The following is a 26,693-nucleotide window of genomic DNA, read 5'->3' as shown; positions in this document are numbered from 1 at the left end:
AGAGTGTGTGTATGAATGTGCACCTCCGAGAGAATGTGACAGACATCTTAATGCGGCCTCAGGAGGCTATCTATCTATCTATCTATCTATCTATCTATCTATCTATCTATCTATCTGCATCTTTAACCTCTGCACGTGCTGCTGGTCTGGTATACAAAGGTCTCACACAGTGGGCTCCTGTTGTTCTAAAACAATGGTTGAACTTTGCCCCCGAGGTCGCAGCAGGACACTCGGGCGAGCCAGACGTGTGTCACCTGCTCCTTCCTCCCTCCGGCGCCGTCAGGATGTGCTCAGCTTTTTGTCTTCCACATGTTGCGAGAGGTTCTCCACGTAGCGAGCGCAGATGAGCTCGACGACGCCCGCGCTGTTTAGACAGGCAGTAAAACAATCAGGAACAGGCTGAGACGAGATGGGATTGCTCTTTTTATACTCCGAATGACAAATTCTCACATATTTTCTTTTTCTTTAATTGCTTCCAAATGACTCATGTGTTACTTCAGGGTCATAAATGTCTCTTTTTTGCTTTAATTTGAGCATTTTTACATCCATTTGAATGTAAAGAGTTCTCCCTTTGTCTTCCTCTCCATATGGCAGATCACAGAAAAGGTGTGTGTGTGTGTTTGGGGGGTGGTGTAGGTACAGATTCTATCACTCCCCCAACATCAACACCTGTTGGAGACACGAAATCCCCTCTTTGTCTCCACAGCCCCCTCTTAGTGGATTACCATGACAACGGCCATTCATATCATGGCTGAAGAGTGATTATACAGCTTCACACGGTCAGTTATCACTGAACGGAGTGCTTTGTTTTTGAGGGGCGGACGCCGCATTTATAGAGACCGGAGGCTGCACGAGTGGTTTTTCGATAAAGGCTTTATTCCCATACATGAAGTGTCACTCTGTCTGGTGGAGATGCATGTCATTAGTTTCAGTTTCATAACACTCCAGAGGGGGGGAAAATGAAGCCTTGTGAATTAAAGCAACAGCATCCAACACTCGAAACATATTTCTTCTAATAACCAAAAGCAGCAAAAAACTGTTGTGGAAATAGATGCTAGTTTTTATTACATCAGGAGGAAAGCAGCTTCAGAAGACTGCAATGTGAAGGACCACAGTGGAAAAAAAAAAACCTAACAAATAGCAATGTAAACAATAGAAGAAATACCAGCTCCAGCCACACAAGTTACATAATTAATACAATTTGTAAACACTTAACGCAGTTCATGTTTGGTAAATAGGGATATTAATTAAAGTTTGTAAAAAACAAAAGTAGTAAAAGTTTTCAGATTGTACTGTCACTTCTCTATGTTTCAACGTTTAACATTTGGTTTAAGGTAACAAAAGAATCACACACACACACACACACACACAAATCTATCTACAAAGGCAAAAGCTTCACTCCCTTTGGGTTCAAAACAACATATTCACATTATTGCCTGGGATGTAAATATACGTTACTCTAATACAGCTTCAATCAGGGATTTTCAACGAGTGAAACAATGAAGCCCTTTCACACAGAGCCTGAAACACATGGCGCCAAACCCCCCTACCTCCCCACCCACAGCTCTCTCACTGCACTGGAAACCAGACGACTTTCACATTTCAAATATTTTACAATATGATTGCTGGGATTCATAAAGCAGTAAAAAGCTAAAACTGTTCTTGTGCTGGTTAGATGGTTAGTCTGAGATATCTAGAGAATCCTATATATTGTTACTAAAAGCTTATAAATTCCATGAATAAATTTAGCTTTTAAAAAAATACTTAAAAGCTTTACCTTCTATTATTATTATTTTTTTTTTTTTTACAAGTGAATTCTTCAACATCATGCTGGGAAAAAAAGGCGGCCTCCTGCTCACACTCTGAAAACCACCGGTTTACGTCAAGCTCAGAGGCCGGAGGAGAAAAGCTTCCTCCCGGGGATCTCGCCGTTACACTTCATCCAAACATCCATCTCAGTCAACTCTCCCTCATTCTTGATTTGGCACTTTCATTGTCAACATGCAAATGAGTGATTTCCTCTCGGCCCTACAGAAGTCCGTCTGAGCGCTCTGTCAGTCACAGTCAGTCCCTTCTCAGAAAGCAACAGCCTCCAGGAAATGACCAAATAAATGTAAAACGAATTATTAGCGTTCTCCAATCACAGTATGTTTAGTTCAGGAGTTAGTACGTAAATAAATCATATAAGTAACTGTCGAACACTACAGTAAAATACTTGTAATATAAAGTAACGTGTTATTACAAGTTGTATAACTATACTTATGAATACATACAAGTCGTACTTCTTATAAGGATAAATATTGTATACTCTTGACATTCTTCATCCACTATAACACCACTGGTATGTCTGTTAATATGTCTATAAACAGTTTGTGTTGCTGTCAGTGTACATTCAACCATGAACTTGTGCAAAAAAAAAAAAAAAAAAAAAAAAAAAGGAGACGAGAAACCAGCGTTATGTAACAGGTCCGGACTCGGAGAAGTAGTGTCCCGTGAAGCCCCGCGGTAAAACCCCATTAAAAATATGGGTAAATAGCCTTGAAATGCAGCTGTGCATTCACTCTTCAACTGATTTCATCTTACTGAACAGAAGACCGGTCTGCTGGCACGTCTCAGGAACACTTTCACATTGAGTCGTCACTGTGGATGAGGGAAAACAGCTCTGCTCTGCGAGGCCTTCTAAGATTCAGTCATTTCACTTCAATTCAACAAACTAGAAATTAAGAAGGCGTTTCACATATTTTCCTCGCAGAAATGCTCTTTGCATTCGGAGAAGCGGCGCTCAGGCTTCGCTCTTCTCTTTGTCCTCCTTCTTCTTCTTGCTCTTTTTCAAGAACGAAGGTGTGCGGAACTTCTTCTTCTTTTTCTTGGGGGACTTGCTTTGGCTCTCTGGGGTCTGAGCCTCCTCCCCCGGCTTCTTCTCCTTTGTCGTTATGGAGATTTCCACCGTTTCCGAAGTGCTCAGGCTCAGCTTCGACACCTCGACGCTGAGATCCTCCTCCTCCGTCTCTGCCGAGTGGTCCTTCCCGTTGGGTATCGAGTCTGTCAGGCGGATGAAAGCGCGTCGGCGAAGGCGGGATCAGAAGAGAGGAGCAGACAAAGCAGCAGTAATGAGTTGAACTATGCATTTAATCTGAGGCATTTCTTCTCCTTTTCTGGAGAGTGAAACACCTTCTTACGGAGTAATTACCTTGCTTATCTGGCGTCATCATGGGAGAGAGGGAGAGGGAGATAGTGGAGCCGTCAAACGTCGTCATCTCGTCTGCATCGGTGGCATCTTCTTCGTCTTTAACAGGATTAAAGTCAGAGAGGTCGGTCATTTATCAGAGCTGGGACCTTCGTTTGAATGGAGTTTATCAGAAGAAAAAAAAAGCGTGACGGTGTTTGTTAATGAGGTCAGGATGAATTCAGAGTGGGACGTAAATGTCTGAGTTAGATTTAATTGGAATCCATCCAACAGAGCTTTTTCATTGCAGACACTGACTTTTCTCTCTTTTCGGCGCGCTACAGGATCGATTCCAAAAACACAGAAATAAGTTCAGAAGTCCACGAGCATCTGATGCAATCATTTTGAGAGTATCTGAGTTTCAATTTCATTGAAAGAATCTCACAAAAAGAACACACATGTTAAACTTAATGCAGCCATGTTTACATTTCCAATGTTTGCTTTGATGAAATGTTTAAATTCAACCTCAAGATGTTTTACATTTTTTTGCTACTCAGAAAAAAACTCGCAATTCAATGTTCGAGGACAAGTGGGACACTTGGCAGTGGCGTCTGATTCAGAAAATATCTCATTCTACATTTTCTTTTAAATCTGGCAGCTCCTGGTACCCAAACATTACAACATTTATGAGCTCCTGATAAGAACACAACATTGAATTCATGAATAGCTCGCTCTCCTATTAAATCAAACCGTTTGTCCCACATTTAGGCATCTGGTATAACCACACCAAATAACATAAAAAAAAAAAAAAAATCCTTAATTGATTTCTACTTTGAATAATAAATTCACTTAATAGTCATTTGACACACTGACATACCTGACTGCTATACTTTGGAAAACAGATTTCATGTTATTCTCACACTCCTCTGTGTTTATTTCAGGCTTAGTTCTGAAGCCTCTGCGTGTTTTTAAAGAGGTGGTTGCTCACACTGCAAACACAAATTCACTTGAACATCCACGTTTTGTCACTTCTGAGAATCAGAACATTGAATACTTTTCAAAACACATCATCTCTGCCTATCCTTAAACTCCCTTTTTATTTTTTTTTTACTTTCAGCAAATGTATCTCGGTCTGCTCAAATGTTATCTTTCTGAACAAAAACTGCAAGTTTTCCCAAACTTTTGATCATCAGTGAGGGTTGTTTTCTGCAAACAATGGAAAGATCCCTTTGGCTTTTCGTCAAAAAAGAACAAGGTGATGTTAACTTCTGGGCTGAGGCACAAAAATACATCGCTCCCTGCGGCATTCGGGGGAACTGAGCCATCATGTTTTTTTCCGACGGAAAATGTCTGCCACGAAGAAGCTCTACTGCTGCGGAGATATTTCACAAGCGACCTTACTGTGACACTGGAGGAAAGGTCAGGAGATCACTGCAGTCACTCTGCGCATCTCAAACGTCTGCAACTTATTTATTTATTTATTTTTTTGCACTTTGTCAAATAGTTACTAGATATTTTTGAGTGGAGTCTGTACCAAAACTTTGCTGTGAACGCCGTTGACCTGGCATTCATTACATTCAGCTTTGCTCCAGTCTGATAATCAACACACTGATGCACACACACACTTGTCTGCAGTCGCAGTGAGGACATGACGAGTTCCACATCTCTCACTGAAACTGCGGGCCGGCAGTTTTACAGGAAACTCCTAGTTTCTGTTAATTCAGCTCCAGCATTTCCTCCGGGCAAAAACCAGGACGGGACTAATTAACGGCTAATGGCACACTTGTCATCTCGCCACAATACGTCCTCGACACGGTTCGACCGACGCGTGAAGGACGGAGACGAATACCTTCTTGACCTTGCTGCTTCTTTTCCACCATGTTCTTGTATTCCTCCAGATCCTTCTCCGAGAGTTCATTAAAAGGGTTGGGAGGAAGAGAGCGGGTCTGCTCCTCATCCTCAATGATGAAAGCCTGACAGAGGGAAGAGCATAAAACATTATGACGGTAACACGGTGGAACTTGCTCCAAGAAGAAGAGGAAGAAGAAAAAACTGGTTACATATTCATGCGGCGCTCCTTTTAGACAGTCGTATAACAAAAATCACAATGTCTCCCAAACTCTGGCTGCTTTTCACAACTGCAGTAATTACAAAGAACAACACGTTTTCTTCAGCACGCGCTTGACGTCTCCACATTAGTTTGGAAGTCTTTGCTAATGAGTATATTTCTGCTGTGAAAGTTACCGGGAGCTCTTTAATCTGAGTTGGTCTTTGAGTGTCTTTATAGTTTAGTTTTTGTCAGGCTAACTTCTGGGATTTATTAGTATTATACATTGTTGGAGGCGTAGCGCATTGTTTGTGCAGTTTTCCCCCCTTGGTGGAGTTTGACATTGAAAAATGAATACAAGAAACATCCTCGCTGATTTGAGCTCGCCTTTTGTCTTCGCTGGAACACACTTCTGTAGTTAACTTGTTTTCAAGCGAGAATAAAAGAATGCAAGGCGGGGATGTCACTTATTTAGTGTTCACAGTTTTGTTGCAGTTTTTCTGGACTGGACCAAAGTTGGAAACAGAGAAGAGTTCACGCTCGGGTTGCGATCGGATCAGACTTAACAGACTTTAACGAAATGCATCCTGGACAGCTGTTATAACACATAAAGCTGTGTGCTGAAATAAATCCAGCACAATACCAGTCAGACTGTTTCACCAAATAAAAATGAAGCAGCAGCCTGTTTAAATTCATAATGAAGTCAAAAGAAAAGAGCAGGAATCCCTGTTACGCCTTTCAGATGTTTATAAACTGTGAGAAGGCAGGACGTCTGAAGATCTGTGTGTGGTCTGCTTCTCTTCGGCTCACGCTTCATTCAGATTTCAACTGAATGTTAATCAAACTGAGTGGAAGTGTGTTTACTTGGACTCTCCGTGATTGTTTTTTCTTTTTTCTTTTTTTTTTTTTTTTTACAGTGGATGAGCTTTCTAAGACCGACTGTATACAGCAAGCAATTAGAAAAAGAGTTAATCTCAGTGTGGATAAACCTCAGGTTGACCTGAATGATGCGTTTCCTCGCTGCACCGATACTCACAGGTCCCGGTTTGGTGTCCACAACAATGCCTGCAAGCAGCTGAGACTTTGGTCCTGCAGTCATCTGGTCTCCTCTGTGCTGCTCTTTTATCTGGAAGAAATGAGTTGAACGAAATCGTAACGAAGCCGGATCAGGGATTCTTCACAGTACGGACAATTTCTGACACACATCAGCGTTCACACAAAAACGTTTCCACATGTGAAGGAAAAATACTGCGATCTGTTCGAGGGCCGGCTTGATTTCAGACATCGGTGTGGCTTTGAGGAGAAAACTGAAAAACTCATAACTTCTGTGTCAACTGAGTCAGACAACGTGACGGACACAGACAGTCCACTTTGAGAGTAATTGTGGATGAAATACACTTTCCATCTCCCTTTTCTGTTTGGCTGTTCTAGTATTTATCAAGCGTCCCATCTGAAGAAAAAGTACCAACCATTAATTGAATAGATCTTTAAATCTGAACATTCTTGTTGTGTTGTGGTAAATTGCACACTCTAACATTGCTTAGTTGACTTTGTTAAACTGTGTTTTATAATAAAAAGGGAAAGAAAGCAGGTTGTTTTCAGTCTCATCTGTTCAGGTTTTTGTCAACAGAATTTCCCCCTGACCCTCCAAACAGCAACCCCCCCCACTGTTCTTGTTTTCCAACTGACCCGGTTCCTCTTGTCCAGCACCTCAGTGGGATTCGTGTTCAGTGGTACAAACTGGTTCGGATCCTCAATCTTTATGGGGGTGCCAACGCTGTTTCCCGGCTCTGAAGACTTCATCCACTGAAAGAATACATTAAAAAAAAAGTCAGCATTTTAAATAAAGTGTATTTATTGGCATTACCACAAGAGGGCAAACTTAGATCAGTTTCCTTGGGAGGGAACAAGCAGAGAGGCTCAGATCCTCCCCTGTCCTCCGGCAGCCGACGCACCATGGTTTTGGTCCGGGGGCTGACGTCCCCGCTGGGCGACTGCTCGGGAACGTTGACCCTCAAGTAGCTGTTGGGCGAGTTGAGCCACCGGGTCCGTTCCCTCTGCTGCTTCTGCGCCATGAACTTCAGAGGGCTGCGCAGACCCAGCTCGCTCTCGTCCAGCGGCACCGCCGACACCGTGGCCGGGATCTCCACGTCGTTCTTGGAGCGGGGTTTCTCGCGGACGATGGGGTACCGGTAGGAGTAACCTGTCCTGTATCCCTGCCAGGTCAAAACGGAGAGCAAACATTACTCCAGCTGTCAAAACTCCACCGTGTTTCGCAGCTTGTTTGCAGCGTTTGGCCCCAGTTCTTCTTATTTTTATTAGTGTTCACACAATGAATTAAAAAAAAACCAAAAAATACAACTAAACAACTGTAAAAGAAATTCAAACGAGTCACAGGCCACCCAGATTCAACTCACACAATGCTTTAAATATTTAAACCTTGCAGTATATACAAACAGCATTCTTGTAGATGTGCCCAGTTTCAGAGGGAAAAGATAAAAACTGGAGTTTGAAGGAGTGTTGTTAACAATACATCAAAGAGCCGGAGAGACGACGAGAAAACTCCTGCTCGCAATATGTGCAAAGGCTGGTATGAAGTTGGCTGCACCAAGCTAAAATAATAAAAAAAGAAAAATCAAAAATCAAAAGTGATGTTTTCACACAGCGATGTGACAAGTTAGCCACAAAGGAAAATCCCTGCGTTGGGCTTTGATCGCCACAGTGGGAACAAGCTGACACTCTTCTTCACTGTTCGCTGGAATTTAAAGCGGTTTTCAGATGTGGCGAAAAGAACAGCAAATATATATAAATCCAGTATTTATATACGTTCAAACAGCTCATATAGATACTTATTGAACTTCTTTACTTGAGAAAAACTAAAACAAAAAAATAGTGTCTCTGAGATGTAATAAAAAATAGGATTTTTTTACTTTATTATTGCACATGTAATTTTTTTCATGGTATTTCAAGCATTGCTCGGTGAGACGGAAGGGTTTTAGGGGTTATAACCATTGTTAGTTATGGTCTGTTGGTCGGGTGGCTCATTATCCAGATTAATCATTATTAATGAACATGATTCTTCTTCCATCCATCCACCCTTACTTCAGAAAAAACACTATATATTCCATTTAATACTAGTATTTTAATAGGTCTATTAATTTTAAAACAGGAACAGGAAGTCTTGTCGTTCAGTCATTTATGTAACTTGATCACTTTTGAATTCACCTTCTGCGGCTTCAGTGTCGATGATCGACTGCTCCGACCGTCTAACTCTGAACCGGCTTCATAGAGACTAAAGTTAGGATGTGAAGAATGTGAAGAGTAGAAGATATCTGTGTTTAAATGCAGAGAATAAAAGCATTATTGATGCTTTGGTACAGTAGGTTCTGGATGGAGAAAGCCGTGTTCGGGGACTCTGACCTGCTCGCATGTTTGCGTTTCTCCTCACAGGTGAACATAACAGGAGGGTTAAACAGTAACAGAACCTTTTCTTTTTTGCATTCTGTGTTGCTTTTAAATGCATATCGGTTCTTCTCGTGAACCGTTTCTCCTGTACTATCAGTGGTGACCTTTAGTGCGGCCGGAGCCTCTTGTTGTCTCCACTGTGGGATGGCTTCCGACGTGACCACCTCCTGGTACGATTCCACGTTCGGTCGTGGAAGGTCAGACGTCCGGTTGCAGCGACTGTACTGACATTCGCACCCCGTGGCACACTCAACGGTCCTGCCTGAAAAATGCCAAACCGTATTTCCCCAAATTGAGCACGGCGGAGTGGCTGCACTAAGTGGCTGTGTGGACGGAGCTGCCCGCAGCGCGGCGCGCCATCTGGAAGCCATGATTGAGAGGGTGGGAGCGCCGCGATCGCAGAGGGCCCGGCGCAGCTGCAGCCACAGTTGTTAGCGATGAGCGCACTCAAACAGACAGCCTGACATCTTGCGTATCCGCGGCACATGTCACGGCTCGGCCATTATCGGCGCGGTTTAGGAGAGCGGGGCCGCAGGAAGAAGAGCAGGAAGAAGAGCAGCGGCCAGCCGGTCAGCCGCAGAGAGCAGACCGCTGCTCTGAACATCTTCACACGAGGGGGGGGGAAAAAAAACATAAAACATTATATTTGAATTGCACAAATCATTCTCAGATTAGATGCACACACACAAAAAAAAAAAGCACGTCCAGTTTCATTGTCTTCCCTAATCAGACACTTCCCGAGGAAGTGCCAAGGACAGGAAGCTCGGAGCATGATGGGTAAAAGACAAGAGGTCGGGGTTCACTCACCAGGTTGTCCAGCATCCTCATCAGGGACTCGAACTCGGCTTCGCCCACTTTCCACTTGACCTCGCTGTCAATCACCACCCCGGCAGAGGCCACTCCCTGGGTCAGGGGCTTCAGCTTCTCCCGGTCCAGCAGCACCAGGCTGTCCGTGCCGCCTGAACACCTCATGGCGTTCACCTGAACCGAAACACACCCCAGGCAAACCGTCATCCTCATGCTATACGATCTCTTCAATCGTATTATTATTATATTATACACAGAGCAAACAGAACATAGCTTCCTCTTCTGCTACTAAAATAGCCTACCTGGATTTCACATGCTTGCTGCGCATGGTAGACATAGTGAAATGCTTCTTCTACCGTTTCCCCCAAAGCCAGCAGCCCGTGATTTCTCAGGATCATCACCTGAAAAACACAGAAGACACTCGAGCTGCCAGATGGCTCCCCATAACCGCCACTACGCACCCAGCACATCCCGTTTAAGTAACGCTAATTAACATATCCGGGCACGCTAATGTGCATTAATTACATTCATGCACACATTAATTAGCGATGTTCTCCCATCAGTGTTCCATGTCTGAACATGTGGAACATCTTGAGGAGAAAGCACAACGTAAAAAAAAAACACATTGTGGTGCGTCGGTTTAATGCGCCGTTCTGCTAACTCCAGGCTGCGAAATCAGAACCAATGAGCACACGCGTATGTCAAACTGATTTATGAATATTAGGAACAGAAGTGCTGGTGGAGTCATCAAGGTAAGTCAGATTAGGTATTGTTATCGTCTGCCTTCCTTCATGCATGCAAATGAAAAGACGTAGTTTATTATCGTGCATATTTTGTTGTTGGTGAACTGAATGAGAAGATCGGTAAAGATTTGGTAAAAAGTCCTATATTTTCATTAGTACAGAGTCCTAATAATCAGATATTAATATGATAGAAGCAAAAATGAAAACCGTCCAAGTATTATGAGCAGGTTGTTGAGCAGTTGAGCTGAACGAATAGAAAATGTCTGCGCCGTGTTTTGATGTCCTTCAGTGTGGAGCGATCAGCTGTCTGCGCGTCGACACAGCAGTTGTTCGGGGTTAGTATTGGACGTGCTGGAAGAGCTAAAAGTACACAAATTATGTTTGAATGCATTATTCAAACACAGTCTAGAAAACAGAACCGTGGCAGCAGCAGCGAAAAGTCCGGCCAAATAACACTGTCGGAAGATTTGTCTCTGGTAGCGACACTGTGATAACAGTTGTCCTTGAAGCTCCGTCACTGTGCAACATGAGACTGACGGAACGTCATCGAAGCTCCATACCTGGAAGAGCCATTTCGTTTGCTTCTGCTTCTGAGTCTTTAAAAACAAAAACACTTGACAATTTTTCTCATTTGATTTTATTTTGACACACATATTTCTGGAAAACTCAGTTTGAATTCGTCAATAACCCCAACCTACTTGGGTCAAAACTCACTAATGGCCAATAATATCCTAACTGTAAGAAATTTAATCATTTTGACCATTTTGAATATAATAAAGGCAATAATGTAATAAAATGGTAATTATTTTATAACCATCATAGAGAGATTGACTGACTGAGCCATCCATCATGTCTACAGTTGATAAACATGCAGCACAAAACCTGATAGATCTTTTACTTCCAAGAAATATAGTTTTATTCATGTATTGTTACATTACTCGCTGACGTTACAATATTTTTAATGCTATTTTAATCATGAAATAACTTAATAAATGCATGGCAAAATGTTACATTACAATAATGGCTCATATATTTTATAACACTAGTAGAAAGTTATTATTACACTATGGGCTTATTATGTTGAGAAAGGTCAAAATTAGTACATTATTGGCTATTATTGCATTATTGGTTGTTAGAGACTTTCCTGATTATGCAGCATTATGCAGTATACCAATACTTCACTTAAAATACTGAAGCTTTGGGGTTTTCTCCAAAAACTCTGGCAATGTCACAGGGACACAATGACGTCTGTAATCATACAAATGAACAATTCGGTAACACTTTATTTGAAGCCCCCCTGTATAACACATTATAAGTACATTTATAAAGCATTAGAATGCCATTATAACACGTGTAGCTATAGTTAAAAACATTCATAGATGATCACAATGCCAGGACCTAACCCTAACCCTATGCTGTATAGTGCTGTATAGTGAGTTATAAAGCATTGTGATCATGTATGAGTGTTTATAACTAATTATAATGTGCTATACCAGGTGCTTCAAGTAAAGTGTTACCAACAATTCAGATTAGAAATAGTTCTAGTAGCTTTTGTCTGGTAAAAACACACTTTTTTTCATGGAGTGAGCAAACATGGTTACCTCCTGGATTTGTACGTTTATGCTTGAGGTTTCAGTCTTGATTCATTTCCAGAACATGCACGCCATATACGTGCTTACACTCTGAAGTGTACAAATTATTTGTTAGATTAGATTATACTTTATTAATCCCACAGTGGGTATGGTAAATTCCCGAGGTACAGCAGCAATAAGATAAAAAAGCACCACTTTCCGTTGCTCTACTTCCTGCGAACATATTGAGTGATCTGAATTGAAGACGAACTCTTACATTAAGTGTGCTGCGTCCCGTGTGGACGCCACTAATGGAGAGCCTGGGTCTGACAGTACCTTGGCAGTCGGGCCCAGAGCCTTCTGAAACTCCACCTTCTCCTCTTTATTATCCAGGCTGCCATGGTAACCGAAGCAGCTCACATCTCCGAGAAGCAAAGCCTCCTGGGAAATGGGCAGGACTCCACACTTCATGGAGGACACCTGTTAGCGCCGGATGAAAGCAAACACACTCTGTGACACACCAGCGTCTAAATGGAGACACGTTTTCTGCTGATGGGCACAAATAAAGCTTTAAACTGTGCCGTTCGTCATGTGCCGTGCATTTTTATAGCCGGGCTTCAAAGCATATGGGAACCATGCATTACGAGGTGTCTGCATTTAAAATCACAAGGCGTGCAGGAGGGGCCGCTTGTAATCATGAGGCTTCCTCCGGTGAGAAATCAGCATTTAAATGCTGCATCTTTAACGCTCTGATTAAAAAAAGGCTCGTTTAACATTCGGCCGGCGTGTACTCACCGACGCTGTAGCCGGGGTGTGTATGTGGACGATGCATCTCACGTCAGGGCGCATCGAGTAGATGGCCGAATGAGCCGCGAATCCGAAATGGTCGATGCCGAGATCAGTGGAGCCGGGGTCCACCACTTCCCCGATGATGTTCACTTTTACCTGCGTGACAGAGGAACACGGGTCTGAACGACGGAGCGAGGCGCGGAACCCCGGGGGCGACTGATCTTTAAAAGCACGCCGAGACGTCTGAAGTGGCGCAAACGCACGCCACAACAAAACATTTATGGTTGCATGTGTGGAGGCGCAAAAGAGGATTTGTTGTCACTTCAGAAAAAAATGAACGGTAATTAGAAGCAACGTGACTGAGCCATTAAACCGGCCCCCGTGGAGTTTGCCTTTAGACTAAATCATGTTTACGTTGTATTTGCTACACATGCACGGCGCGTTTTTCAGGCCTGACACGCGTCATAAAATCCACTGACATAACTGTTTGAGATCATGCCTCGTCCACATTCGTGTTTGCAAACGGCCGTCGTACCATACACACACGTGTGTATGGCGGCTACTTGGAAAACTGCATGAATCTGATGGAGGCATATGCACCTCACCAACCGGACTTATAGTTGCCTCACTGTTCTCTCAGTGCCAGCAAATAGAAGCATAATCCATTTCTCTGTATGATCTTTCACTTTCCTTATTAGTGGTAGTTTGATTTATTTGCGACTGAGCTTTTGCAGCGAGAGCCCTGAGATTCTGGAACTCTCAGACTCACTCAGTCTCTGACGACCTTCAAAAACAGAGCTACAGACCTTTTTCTTTTTAATACAATTTTCTTGGATCTCGACACCAATTCAGCATTTATTCCAGTTCTCCTCCTGCTATTGTTTTGGCTACTTGTGTTTTTTTTTTTCATTTTTCCTGGTCATCTCAGGGTGTCCAACCAAACGTTTTGCTCTATTCCCACTAACTGTCTTATTGTTTCTTTACTCTTTGTAACTATGACGGATCTCAGAATAGACAGATTACATGGATGAGTTAGGCTGTAGGCATCTATATTCAATCAAAATCTAAACCAATCCATTGAGGACATTGACGGGAGCCAGTGTGCCCTTCACTTCACGTCTTGGTTACATTTTTATGCGCAACTCACTACAGACACAAAACTACAGAACAGGTGAGACTGATTGTGTCAGACTGCAGCGTATGACTTGTGGCCGTTGCCGCTGAGCATTAGTTAGACATCGAGCACTCTCTGAAGCCAGGCAGACAGGATTTCCATCAGATGGAACTGACAACCTTTACTTGGTCGTTTACAGGCGCCTTGCAATTACTTTACAAATAACAGGACTGAAAAATTTATTTAATAATTTAAAAACTCATCACGGCAGGATCGCAGAGACCAGTCATCATAAAACGCACGTGTTTCAGCGCCCAGCTTGCTTACCAGGTTTCCTGCCGTCACCTCAGCAAACGAGAGACCCCGTGGACAGATGAGGACGTGGTCCTGCTCTTTACTGACTCGCACCTGAGGCAAAACGGACACAACGGTCAGGTTAATGCATCAACGCAACTGTGGAATTAACTGCACGGCTAAACGGCAACATCTCGCAGCACAGTTCTGTAAATTTACTCGCGTCAGGCTCGGTAAGTCAGTGAATTCAGAGAATAGAGACTCATTCCTCCAAATCAAAGGGAAAGGAACCTCTGAAACATAGAGGAAGGCATCTTTTTCTCTGTCAAAAAAATCAACAAGTGGTGTGCATGTTGATGTAAGACTTGTGAGGCTTCGCCTTCGGGGAGAATCCGATCCTCAGATCCTGACATCTCAGGTGTTCATAAAATATTTCGTTGTAGATTTTTGCCAATGGGAATCTGTTCATAGTCGCAAACCTTACATTTCTCAACCATAAATAATATATGCTTCATAAAAATAAGGAGGTATAGCTGGAGAACATGTAGTCCGCGTGTGGAAACGAAAACCCGCTGCTGCATACATAATCCGGGGTGCGCTGTGGCGTGAACGTGGAGCTGTACTCACAGTAATGTAGGAGCTTGTAAAGCGAGCCCAGCTGAAGAGGTCGACCAGCCTGTAGAGGCTGGCCAGCCTGCAGCGACTCTGCTTCTCCCCTTTGGCAAAAGAGGGAGACTCGATGCCGAACAAGTCGTTGACTGGAGACACCATCCCGAAGCCTGCCGCAGGACACAACCTCGTCACTGAGCCGCTGCGCAGACGCTGAACTTTTACAAGAATGTTTACATGGTTTGCCTCCACAGTCTCTCAGATGTCTTGAGTGACCACAGCTGAAGATATAAAAAGGCCTTTCTCAGAATTCCCATCAGGAAACTGCAGGGTATCCTGGGACTTTTAATACCATATAAGGGGATTTAATGATACATGACTGGATCTTTAATGGCCACTTAAGCTCTTTTACAGAGCAGGACTGAGTGAGACTGTAGGATCTGTTCTCACTGTAACATCTTCCAAACAGTTTTCATTATCATTATTTCAACGAGGGACTTTCAGGGTGTTCTGCGACCCTCTTAAAACACGAGACAGTCGAGTCAGACTAATGTGATTAGCTCTGCAGACTGCTATGACTCATTACTAAGAGCGGTCATGAGGGCTTGTTGATAGAAAAGACTGACAACAAAAAAAAAATGCTGTCAACAACTTCCTGCTGTTTTCTGCTGTTTCAGGGTTACAGACTGTCACAAGAGTCTGAGAATTCAACCTCTGACAATGAAGATATTCAGCTTGCATAATGCGCACAGACAGGGGTTACACACTGAATGACAGCCGAGCCCAGAGGAAGATGGATGGATGGATATACACACACACACACAGACAGGCAGACACACTCACTGATAGGCGAAGTCAGGGGGCCGGCGCCTCCCAAGGTGCTGGCCATGACCAGGTCAGCAATCTGCCTCAGCGCCAGGAGGCCTGTGGGAGTGTTGCCCTTAGTCATCTGGTCCTGAATCAGTCCCTCCAACTCATCTTTAAACACCTGTAAACAAACACAAAGCGCTCTTTTAGAGAGAGAGAGAGAGCGAGAGAGAGAGAGAGGAGAGGAGAAAAACACGACCACAGAGCCTCTTTAACTCGGCAACATGCACACAACCTGACTCGGTCCAGCACCTCCTGAGCGGCACGGTTTGCTTTTTTCATTACAGCTACACACAAATCATGAAAGAGCACTTAAGAAGCTTTTTGTGCGTGTGTGAAAAGGCGCTTCATTAGAGGCAGGGGGCGATGGCATTAAACCTGACCATCAATTTCTGAGAGTCGACTGTGAATCACAACTACTTCCCTGTGAGCTGCAGCTAAGCGCCGGCATTCTGCTCCATCCCACCACAGTTCCCATGGTGATGAGATGAGTTTCACTTGTTGGGTCTGTTATGCAATCGTAGATCAGTGTGGGCTCGTCTTATTTCTATGCGCCTCGCCGGCATGTGTTTGTTGCACCTCCTGGTGCCTCTTCTAACCAGATTGCAACGGGCTTTTTATAATCCATCCCATTTATATTAGACTGATATAATGTCCGTTATGACAGCGAGTGTTCCTGTTATCTTGCCGATCGCTCTGACGTCTGGGTTTAGTTGCATTAGCTTTAACAATTTGTATGGTGGATGAACTCAAGTTATAGATCTGAAGAAACATTACTGGATGTTCTGCGAGCGTGTCTCAACCAACTCTCCGTGCAAAAAAAAAAAAAGATATTCAGGCGAACATTGTGCAAGAATGGAAAAAAAAAACCCCTGCAAATATTCACATCTGAGAGGCCCAAAGTATTAAATCTGTCTTTCCTGTTAAAAAAAAAAAAAAGCTCCACATTTAAACATTTTCTGTGGAAGATGTCTCGTTGAACCTCACAGTGATTTATGACTATGTTTTATCTGCAATGTAAGAAAAACCTACAGCAAAAAAATTACACACATACAGAAGGATTTGGAGGTTTATCTCCAACTCCAGGACGTTTCACTGTAATGTTAAGTGAAAACAGTTCCAACAGTTTTCAGAGAAACATCAGAGCTGAACACATATCGGAGTGAGGCGCAGTATATACAGCGATGCTCACACCAGCAAGGAAAAAAAAAAAAGTGTGTTTGAGTCAGTGTTGGGTGAATATGCAGTTTGTCTCTGCGACTTTCAAAGCAGCGTTTTATTACTCATGCATCGTGAAAGCTTGCGCGTAGGAGGCACTTATATGGGGCTGCGTGCCACATACTGGACTCTGCAGGATCTGGGTGACCCTCTTCTTCTGCTCCATCATGTTGAAGTCCTGCCTCAGGTCGGGCGACATGTTCCTGCTGCGGAGGTACTCGGGGTCGCTCTCGTCCACGCGGTCAAAGTAGCGCTCTTTGGGGTCGTTGCCGGACAGGGGCAGGGTCAGGGACCCCGCCGTCTGCCTCACGTCCACCAAACTCATGTCCTCGCCGCCAGGCCTCCCACTCGTCCTCTGGGAGAGAGAGAGAGAGAGGAGACAGCAAAACAATCGCAGTTTTCACATTCGGGCTGTCAAGGCAACCGATATTGTTTTAGCTGAAAAGACGGTGCACGGGTGCAGCGGTGACTCACGTAATTACAGTGATGGGAGACAAAAGAGGGGCGAGCATTGTCATGTGAGTGATGCGGATTTGCAAGTACAGAGCTATTGGTGTGCAAAAATGAGTTAGTCACAGCTGCTGTGAAATTACTGGTAAATTACACAAGATTTTCTCATACTGACATTCACAATTTAACCCTTTAAGTGACTATAGTCCTTTACTTCTGCATCTCTTTAGGTTCCTTCTAAACTAACAGTACAGGAAGGGGGTCGAGGCCATTTATGAGAAACTACAAACGTGTGTTTTTATTTAATCTTACACCAATTTTCATGAAATTTGCCTAACTTGAAGCATAGAAATGGCCTTCAACAACACTTATGAGTTAAAATCTACAATCAACAGTTTATTGGGTGTCATATTAAAGTTGAATAAAGTTACAATAACTCTTCAACTCCCACAAACTTCCTAAACGTGTGAATTAAGTTGAATTGAGGTTTTCCTGAGGGCGGCTCATGGGGTGTGTGTGAGCAGAGAGCAGCATGGAGCTGCAGAACAGGACAGCAAACTAAAAGGTGGGCCTCCTGGAAATGATGCGAAATGCTGTTTCTACCGTTGGAGCTGCAGGGTAACCTGTGTGTGTGTGTGTGTCTGTGTGTGTGTGTGTGTTGGGGGGGAGATGCGTCGGGCCTGCACATGAAAAGAGGGGCAGCACCAAACTAAACACACACACACACACACACACACACACACACACACACACACACACACACACACACACACACACACTTCTAGCAGCCCAACTACTCGAAACGCCGAAACTTAAAATGAAAAATTAAAAAAGAAGCACACGAATGCAGGAGGAGGCGCGCTTTGCGGGCAAAGAACGCGCATCAAAGGGGGGAAAACGGAGCGCGCGCGCACACACGAGCACACGAGTGAGGGGTGTTACAGTAAAAGTTGGAAATTACCTGAAAGAAAAGTACTCCGAACTCGCTCCGAGCCGGCGGGATCTCGACTTTCTTCTAGGGAAGACGAACGAACGCGGATGTTATTCCCGATTTGGATGCATTGCGCGTGAAGGGGGAAGTAAAAAAAGAAAGAAAAAAACAAAACCCGCGTGCAGGACTGAACCGTGCGCGGCTCCGGTATCCAGACGGAGCGGAGCGGACTGCCCGCTGCGGGGAGACGAGAGTTGAAGAGAGGCTGCGAGCATGGAGGAGGAGGAGGGTGTGGGTGTGTTTGTGTGGGAAAAAGGAAAAGTAACCATGTGACTTCACTTCATCCACCCACCGGGCCTTCTGTGTTCAGCGGGACAAAAGAATCCCGAGGAAGAAGACCACCAGAACCGGAGTTTCCCTTTAATATGCTGCTCTCTTCTTAATGCCTCTGAAGGAACTCGGTATATATCATCCTCCTCGAGTTTTTTGGGTTATTTGAAACAAAAGTTCGTGATTTTTTTATTTTTTATTTTTTTAGATGAATAATGTTCTTTGCCTCCCTCCATGTCTGAATGCGTGATTCATTAACTCCTGCCACCTCATTTCAGAAATAACCCAGGCTCCTGTGTTCCCACTGCAGCTCTGCAGAGGTTTTCATCAAAGCTGTAAGGCCCAGTCACACTAGAACAGAGAACTTCAAAGCTAGAACAAGTGTTTTCCTTAAAAAAAGAAAGTTTTCCATAATACTCTGTGTTTGCTCACAGGAAGCGATGGATCACAGATGTTGTCTCTAAGAGGAAAGACTATTTCTGCTGGTTTGATTTACCTTGCAGTCATTCCCACACTAATAAACAAAGTTTTCTATGTGCCGAGCATATACATAGCAAGTTCAGATTTGGAATAAATTATTTATCCCCTGCTTTCTCACTTTCAATCATAGATCCATCTTCTATACACATCCAACCATGGCACAACTTTGGCAGGTCACCGATCCATCACAGGGCAAGCAAGGCACGTATGAACACACACACACACACACGCACACGCACACACAGACACACACACACACACACACACACACAACCGTTTAACCTCAGATCCATGTTTTCAGACTGTGGGCAGAAAACACATCCTGAAGGAAACCCACACACATACAAGGAAAAAAGCAAACCACCTAACCACTGCACCAATGTACATTCCACTTTTCAACATCGATAGGAATTCAAATCTTTACTTAAATAGTTTTCCCAGTATCAGCACTTTTCCTGAGGTTTCGTTGTCGTGTCAACTTTTTACACCCAACATCTTGACCTGAATGAACGGACTTTCTAGGTTTATCATTACATATTGAACGGCTTCAGCTTCCAGCCTCATCTGTCAGGATGTTGTTAGCATCAGACAGAAAAGAATAGACAACTCTCACGTCACAGTTCAGTTTACATGTTTTGTTAATGGTTTATTTACTTGTGAATCCTGGATTCACAGGTGCCTGAGAAGACTGTTGTGGGTTTAAACACTGAGCTTCTAAACAGGTTTTTATATGAAGCCCTGCAACCGTTAGATCTGTTTCACTTCTGGCCTTATTCAAGAGCTTATTAAATGATTGTAATCTGTCATTAGTTCAAATTTAGTTGTAAAATGCTTGACTTGTGAAAAAAATATCAGTTTCAAAACATGAATATTCCTTTTCATCTTAAAATTCCTCTTAAAAAAATGAGGAATGCTTCATAAATTTCTAAAGTCCTTGTTGTAAATGAGGGATGGATGGATTAATGGGTAGAAAGACTGAAAGTGAAGAACAGCCGGAGCTTACGTCCTGCTGTTGACCTAATTTTGAGTATTTTAGAGTTTAAGATCTTTAAAAAATTTCAGTAAAGTGAAAAAGTTAAATCAGAACGGCGTCTCTTTCCCACAAATCTCAATACTTCTGTTTTCACTTTTTCACCTTTCAAAGGTGAATTGACCATCACTGGATGTCTCTTGAGAACGGAGCTGCACTTGTGTTAATCTAATAACGGTATTTTCATAATGTCATCAGTTAATGCAGCCTCATGCTCGGCTCTCAAAGTAACAGCTGCGTGCTGAGTTTGTTCAAGAAAATTAAATTGTCCCACTTCTTCTAAACAAGAAGGCTCAAGAATAAAGTGAAAGTCAAGTTGTTTGGATTCATTATGAAAAAAAGGGGAAAAAAACTCCTCCTCCTCCTCTCACCTCTCCACTATTTTCTGCCTTACCGGTCAACCTCTCCGGAGAATATTGTAGCAATATTCAAATGCACTCCATATATACAGCTAGGGAGCTAGGGATGCAAACACACACACATCCACAGACACACACACACACACACACACACACACGGAGATATAGGTTTGGGGAGAAAGAGTGGAAAATAGACAGGATCACTAACTGACATAACAATTCCAGGAAACAGAGCGGCGTCTGGGAGGTGGAGCAGATATGTAGACATATGGGCTGATGTAATGAAAAGCAGAACTTTTTCACTCCCGAGCACCCCCACCCACCCACACACACACACATACACACACACCCCGAAACCCTGCCTCCCTGATTCTGGCAGGGTTCCCATCGAAACCACATGCAAGCTCTGGCTAAACGTCTGGGCCCGGCCTCCTCCCACCCTGCAGCCCCCGCATTCTTGCTGACTATTTGAACTTTTCAGCGAGGGCAGTCTATCTTCAAGCACTGACCAGATGCACAGATCACTGCTGAGGAAATTGATGGCTAAAATATAGAAATGCACCCTGATCTTGTCAGAATACAAAAAGCTCAGAATACAGACGCACAAATGCTCTCAGGATATATTTACTGATTTCCAAACAGCATGCATGGCAAAGAGAGAAAACTAAAGCAGATTGAGTCAGATCCACCTTCACCTGTTTTATCTAGTCATTATATTTCCCTGCAATAAAATGAATAAAAAAAGATTTTTTCCAGATATAGACTCAACAACTTTGTCAGTATTTTCTTAATATTTATTAACAGATAACTTGTTGGTAGATAATCAACAGCTGTGAGGCCAAAACTGAAAAGAAAGAAAGGGCTTGGAAGGCAAAATCAACACAGCAAATAGAAATGTATTGTGGACTGTTAGCTGGAGAAAAGCTGCAACCAGTGAGAAGGACAAGTTATAGTTGATTCACCCACTGCAAAGGTTCAGAGACGAGTGATGGAAAACCATCGGGGTGTTGTGCCAGATGAGGAATGAGTTGGTGAACCAGAACCAAAATCCTTATCAGTGAAAAGAACAACAAGCAGAGCTGTGGCTTGAACTTTGGCTGAGCTTAAGAAAACACTCTGGCTCTGTGGTAGGCAGAGGATGTTGCATTGAAAAAAAAAAGTGGGATGTATTATGACCTGTGGAGATCTCTTCTTTTCTGTTCTGCTGAGGATGTTTGCAATCCAAACTGAAGTTTGTGCTTTATCTGGGTGCTTTCTCCATGTGCAGCTGAACAATGCAAGTGGACGAAGACATCACAAAGTGCCTCCTAATAGAGTTTGATCTCTTTATTAGGGGTGCCAAATATTAATTCGATGCACATTATTTTTCAGTTAGAATTTTTAGACTTCGAAGAGAAAGAACAACAGAAAAAAGGACATCTGAAGTTCAAGAGATGTTGACTTTCGGTCCCGTGAGGTACGCGAGATAATATTACATATTGAATCCAAAGCACAGCATATGTAAAGTATAATAAAAACATTTTTTGGGGATAAAACTGGCTTGTTAAATTATTCGGGTTTTCTTCTACAGTGATAACATAACGGAGAATAAAATAATAATAAAAACTGTTCACGGCGAATTTCTCCTCTGCTGTTGCAGCTGTCAGGGAGAGGGCTGATGTCTAATAGTGTGAACTATTGTTATTCAGATTGCTGCAAATCGAGACGTTTATCGCCGACGTCTCGTTAAAGCCATCATCCAGGTTTACTCTCACTGAACTGAAACTGTGAACGTTCGCTTGTGATTAATTCGGCGAGGGGGGGGAAAAATGACAACAGTGTCTCAGGTTTGTTCAAGCGGCGTTTCCATGGTAACCAATGCTTTTACAGTTTGAGGCGAAATTAGTCAGAGAGGAGTGAATGGGTGCCAGATAACATGCACTTTTACAGTCAAGAGGGCGTTATCTGCACATGGCATGAAACACCAGGACCCGGCCGGTTTATGGGAACGCTCTGATGAGAACTTTCTCACATTGTTAAAAGAGAAAAAAAAAGTAACAGTGACTATCAGTCCCTGCTTGACTGATTATTCTTCATCTTAATTATATCACAACCTAGAGAGATTGTAGTATTTCCTAACCCGTTCTGTGAAGGATTTGCTTGAGGAATAGTGTATTTACAACGATTTGCTTGAAACACACTTGAAATATTGGACATATTCCTTTCAGCCCTCCTCGACCAGCAAGTCCCCTCCCAGGTACCCATTTCTCTGATGCACCTTTTTTGGAATAACCACATCGACCCTAAATCTGGATGCAATAACATAGAGAACTGGGATTCTTATTTTTTTATTCGAGCTACATTCACTGACCATTTCATTAGTTACACATAAAATCCACTGGGACCCAGTACAACAGTTCTGTTATAAATTATTATTTTACAAAGGTGATAATGTTTAGTTTTGCTCCACATCATTAGACAAGACAGTTTATCGGGAGCTTGGAGGTAATTCTACTATTTCTATGTGTCAAGTTGGTCAAAATGTGGAAGTAACCTGAAGAAATGGCTGGTGGGTCGATTTAACTGCTTACATGTCTATAAGCAGCTTGAGTTTCAAATTCATAAAATGTTCTTAGTCTCCAGGGGGCAAGTAAGGCATATTGAGTAAGTAGTGCAACAATTACAAAGATTAAACAGCAGCAGCAGCAGCAGCAGCAGCAGCAGCAGGCTACAGGCAGTCCTGTGGTAGTTCAAAGTGAAATGAGGTGAAGCCCTAAGGTGAAGTAGTTAGGGAGCAGAGTACAAATGAGAATAAAATGACATTAAAATGTGCAAATGAGCGATGGAATAGGTTGATAAAGTTACACAATGAATGAATATAGGTAGGTCAGCATTATAGACACAGGCTGTATTATGTACAGTCTCATATATAGTGGTGATCTGGTTAAATATGGTGGCCTATAGTGGTAAATTTTAACATCTTCTCAACTCCGAATTTAAAAGAAAGGTAAATGTACTGATCCAGTCTCTCATGCTGATATTATATTGGAATTATCCAAACATTTTCTGATTGCTTCTTTAAACACTGCTGAGGAAATTACTGAAAAGTAACAAAATCAACAACAACAAGAGATTCAAGCAATATTTAAAAGAAAATTGACTTATGTTATTAGTTGCAGCAAGGAATTCCTTTGGAAAACTGCTCTAACATTACTTGTAGTTATTGATATTGTGCACATAGCTATTATGTTGGTGTTACTGTGACTTATTATCTGAGCTGACAGCGCATACAACAATCAGTTGGAAGAGGACGCTCTGTAATCTAAAGAAACCTATTTATTAGTTGGAGACAACAAGAAGATACAGCAACAAACAAACATACAGACCACTGCAAGTGGTCTTAGAGAGTTCCTGAAAAGGGGAAGGTAACGTTTACGTGGAGCCAGGTTTATGCGAAAGTTTCCCCAGCCAGGATTGCCAAGGTCCTCCAGCAAACAGGAGTTCGGTGAACTAGTAACAGTGGTAGCACAGCAAGACTCAGCAGCCCTGCAGAACTCACAGGAGTAACAGTACAAAACTAAACTTCACTCACACAGCACTTCAATCATACTTTTGTAATTTCCTGACATTATCAAGTTTCTGCCAAAATTTGCAGTTAAATAAGAATTAATTATAACTTTATGATGCTGTATTCATAGATTTATATATATATATATATATATATATATATATATATATATATATATGTATATATATATATATATATATATATATATATATATATATATATATATAGATGTTGAAGATCTCACCATATTAGTTCACATCGTGTGATGTGACAGTTCCAATACTTGAAAATGCAATGTAGACAGATGATTGAGATCATCAGAGAAGAGTGAGAGTTTGAAACTGATCTGATACTGATTATGTGATTGTGTTAAATTTAAACATAACAGTTGTAATATGGGTCAAGCTGCATTTGACTAACAGGGAACAATAACTTCCCCTCTGTAGATTTCCAGGTAAACTTAACAATAACATAATCTTTGAGCTTTCGACCAAACCTGTGCACAAAGATCCAACAGAGAAAGGAGAACCAGCACCAGGTTTTTTTTTCAGTTAAAAAAATCCCATTGTTTTGATGGCTTCACACAGAATATATCAATCCACTACTTGCTAAAAATGGACGCGCTCCACCCCCTCAGCAGGGCGGGAGTCAGCAACACAGCAAACCTTGAACCTGAAACAATTTACATTGTTACGCTTGGATGGGTGCCTGAACAGCACTGGCGTGTCAGACCTGCGTCGGCACACACATGAACGTAACGGCACACACATGCACGGCAGAGGGGCGGAGAAGGAACAGACTTTGTTTAGTTAGGTGGAGCAGCCTGGCCGCAGATCCCTCCGCGGTTGTGTTTGGACGGCCTCCATGCTGGAGATCCAGTGGTTAGCATGTGGTTCACTTTAATTTTGACTGGGGTGGCGGTTTGGCTCAAACGGCTCTTTTACGTTGTCACGTTCAAATCAAAACGACTAAACACGGAGTGGTATTTTTCGATTTTGTCGAGCCGTAAAGTTCTTGTAAGCCTCCCAGATTTGTGCTAAAACCTGACATCCACCGCAAAACTGAAAAACATCCGAATGCAGTCAAAAAACACAATTTATTATGATGTGAATTTTAGCAAAGGATTTGACGACAGCATAAAACCCAATCTCACGTAGAAGTCATAAAAGGAAGCCTGTGCGAGAGTGTAAAGTGTAATCGATTGCACGGGTGAAAGGGTTTGGGTCACGACTTGCCTTTTCCGTTTTTATGGCTGTCTATAACTCACATCGCCAGGCGGAGGTATTATGAAATCCTTGTGCGGCTCCCAGCTCCACATCTAAAGTCAACAAATGCTTGTTCGGGGTAATGTTTCTGGAGGGGGACATTAATTGAAAGCAGCTGTTTGAAGGCTCTGCAGCTGGAGCTGACAGTGCAGCTGCAGACACGCCAGCGAGGCAATAAAGACATTCGGCAATGGTAAATCTGGGAAAACTTTGTAGGCATAGACACAAACAAGTTTTCATACAAAACAGGTACAACTCAGGCAGTAAATCCATCACGCTGGGGTCCTTTGTTTACCCCGCACAAGAAAACAATGCCTCAAAAAAGTGTATGACAGTTTGCCTTATCTCTTATCATTTTACAGGAGAATGCTTCCCATGCTGAAAAACCTTCAAACCACAGCCATCACGACATTTCTGCTCCAGCAAATTCCATCTCAAATGGATTTACAAGAAGAAAAAGGTACAAAAAAAATAGAACTTACAGAGGAGGCTGGTTTTTACACTTTTCGTGCTGCAGATTTCTTCACGTTTTATTTCAGACTCCCACAGTTCCTGTCGCTGCTACAGAGCTGTTTACATTATCACTTTGAAGAGGGTCATCTGGTCTCTCAGTGGAGGGGGAACTGGTGCTCTGCCTCTGATCTCCTGAACTCCCCCGGCTGCTCCGTGACAGCGGCTGCCTATTCTCACAGGAGAGGAGGGAAACTTCACAGAGGAGGTTTTGGAGACTGAACATTTTAGGTGGGATGGGACTAGCCTTTGAAAGAAAAGAAAAAAAGAAGAGGAGGAACCAATCTCCACCCCCGGCTCATGCATTGTGCTGGCTAATTTCCAAAAAAAAAAAAAAAAATCACTTGTGATTTACATCATCAGGGTTTTTGAGAGACTACCCTATCGTCTTTTCTTGAGTAGGAACAACTTGCTACGTGTGTGTCCGACCATAAATGGAGGAGAAATTGCAGCAGCCTCCCCGCCGAGCATATTTTTTTTCCCTGCATATTGAGTGTGTCTCATGTTCTAAATTCTGCTTTCGAGGAGGGCAAAGCGCGCGCTGAACGCTCGCCTGCTTTCACCTCCTCCCACATACTCTCTAACGGTGAATGAGTAGGATGTGCTGCTCTCGCTCTCTGCTGCAGCACCTGAATACATCAGGCATCAGAGAGGGGAGCGTGGAGATGGTAGGAATACAAGGTAATTGTATGCTACAGAGTCTGCGTTAGAGGCGCCACAATGACGGAGGATCAAACAATATAAAGGGGAGACAGAAAACCATGGTGCATGGTGGGTCTGGGTACAGACTGTCTCAGCAAAGTATCAAGAAACATTATAAGCTATAACTTCAAATGCAGCTCATATACGAGCCAACACGGCTTCTCTGGGGTTGCTCCAACGTGCAAGGATAGTATTTATGCTGTTAATGAAGGATTAGTGATCACGCCATTAAATCTTTAAATCTGAGCCGTGATGGAACTGAAAACCAGCAGGAAACCGTTCAGCGCTGATTTTATTTACTTTGGCATCAGCTGACGGGTTAAATTTAGACGTTCTGTATTTTCCCACCCACCACTCTGCTGCCGCCGTTGTTGTCTTTGCACAGGCTGATAAAACATT

At 42.9% G+C, this 26,693-nt stretch overlaps 1 protein-coding gene across 3 annotated transcripts; it reads right to left on the bottom strand.

Moving 5' to 3' along the window:
- Positions 1-1,781: 1,781 nt before the first annotated feature.
- Positions 1,782-25,786, bottom strand: LOC115398931 (gamma-adducin-like). 3 transcript variants are annotated; one of them, XM_030105992.1, is made up of 15 exons: positions 25,565-25,786; positions 16,815-17,045; positions 15,449-15,593; positions 14,624-14,775; positions 14,030-14,110; positions 12,595-12,744; positions 12,136-12,279; positions 9,788-9,886; positions 9,486-9,659; positions 7,169-7,429; positions 6,903-7,019; positions 6,250-6,339; positions 5,016-5,139; positions 3,191-3,286; positions 1,782-3,042 (listed from the first exon to the last, which is right to left on the bottom strand). In XM_030105992.1, the coding sequence occupies exons 2-15, from the start codon at positions 17,013-17,015 to the stop codon at positions 2,783-2,785; spliced, it is 2,094 nt and encodes a 697-aa protein (XP_029961852.1). In that variant the 5' UTR covers positions 17,016-17,045; positions 25,565-25,786; the 3' UTR covers positions 1,782-2,782. The 3 variants fall into 3 exon arrangements, with proteins under 3 accessions (XP_029961852.1, XP_029961853.1, XP_029961851.1); XM_030105993.1 differs by lacking the exon at positions 25,565-25,786 and adding an exon at positions 18,102-18,272 and having other exon boundaries at positions 9,486-9,664; positions 9,793-9,886; XM_030105991.1 differs by lacking the exon at positions 25,565-25,786 and adding an exon at positions 18,102-18,259.
- Positions 25,787-26,693: the final 907 nt, after the last annotated feature.

This window comes from Salarias fasciatus, chromosome 13, assembly GCF_902148845.1.
Source record: "Salarias fasciatus chromosome 13, fSalaFa1.1, whole genome shotgun sequence".
Taxonomy (NCBI): Eukaryota; Metazoa; Chordata; class Actinopteri; order Blenniiformes; family Blenniidae; genus Salarias; species Salarias fasciatus.
This window is presented reverse-complemented; position numbering and strand designations above follow the sequence as displayed.

Bases quoted from the DNA above. Each gene is read 5' to 3' on its own strand.
- LOC115398931 (XM_030105992.1), bottom strand. From the start codon at position 17,015: ATGAGTTTGGTGGACGTGAGGCAGACGGCGGGGTCCCTGACCCTGCCC. The intron at 9,887-12,135 runs GTACTGTCAGAC...TGTGTTTTTCAG, and splicing joins CTCTGGGCCCGACTGCCAAG to GTGATGATCCTGAGAAATCA. The intron at 5,140-6,249 runs GTGAGTATCGGT...TCCCTCTGTCAG, and splicing joins TGGACACCAAACCGGGACCT to GCTTTCATCATTGAGGATGA.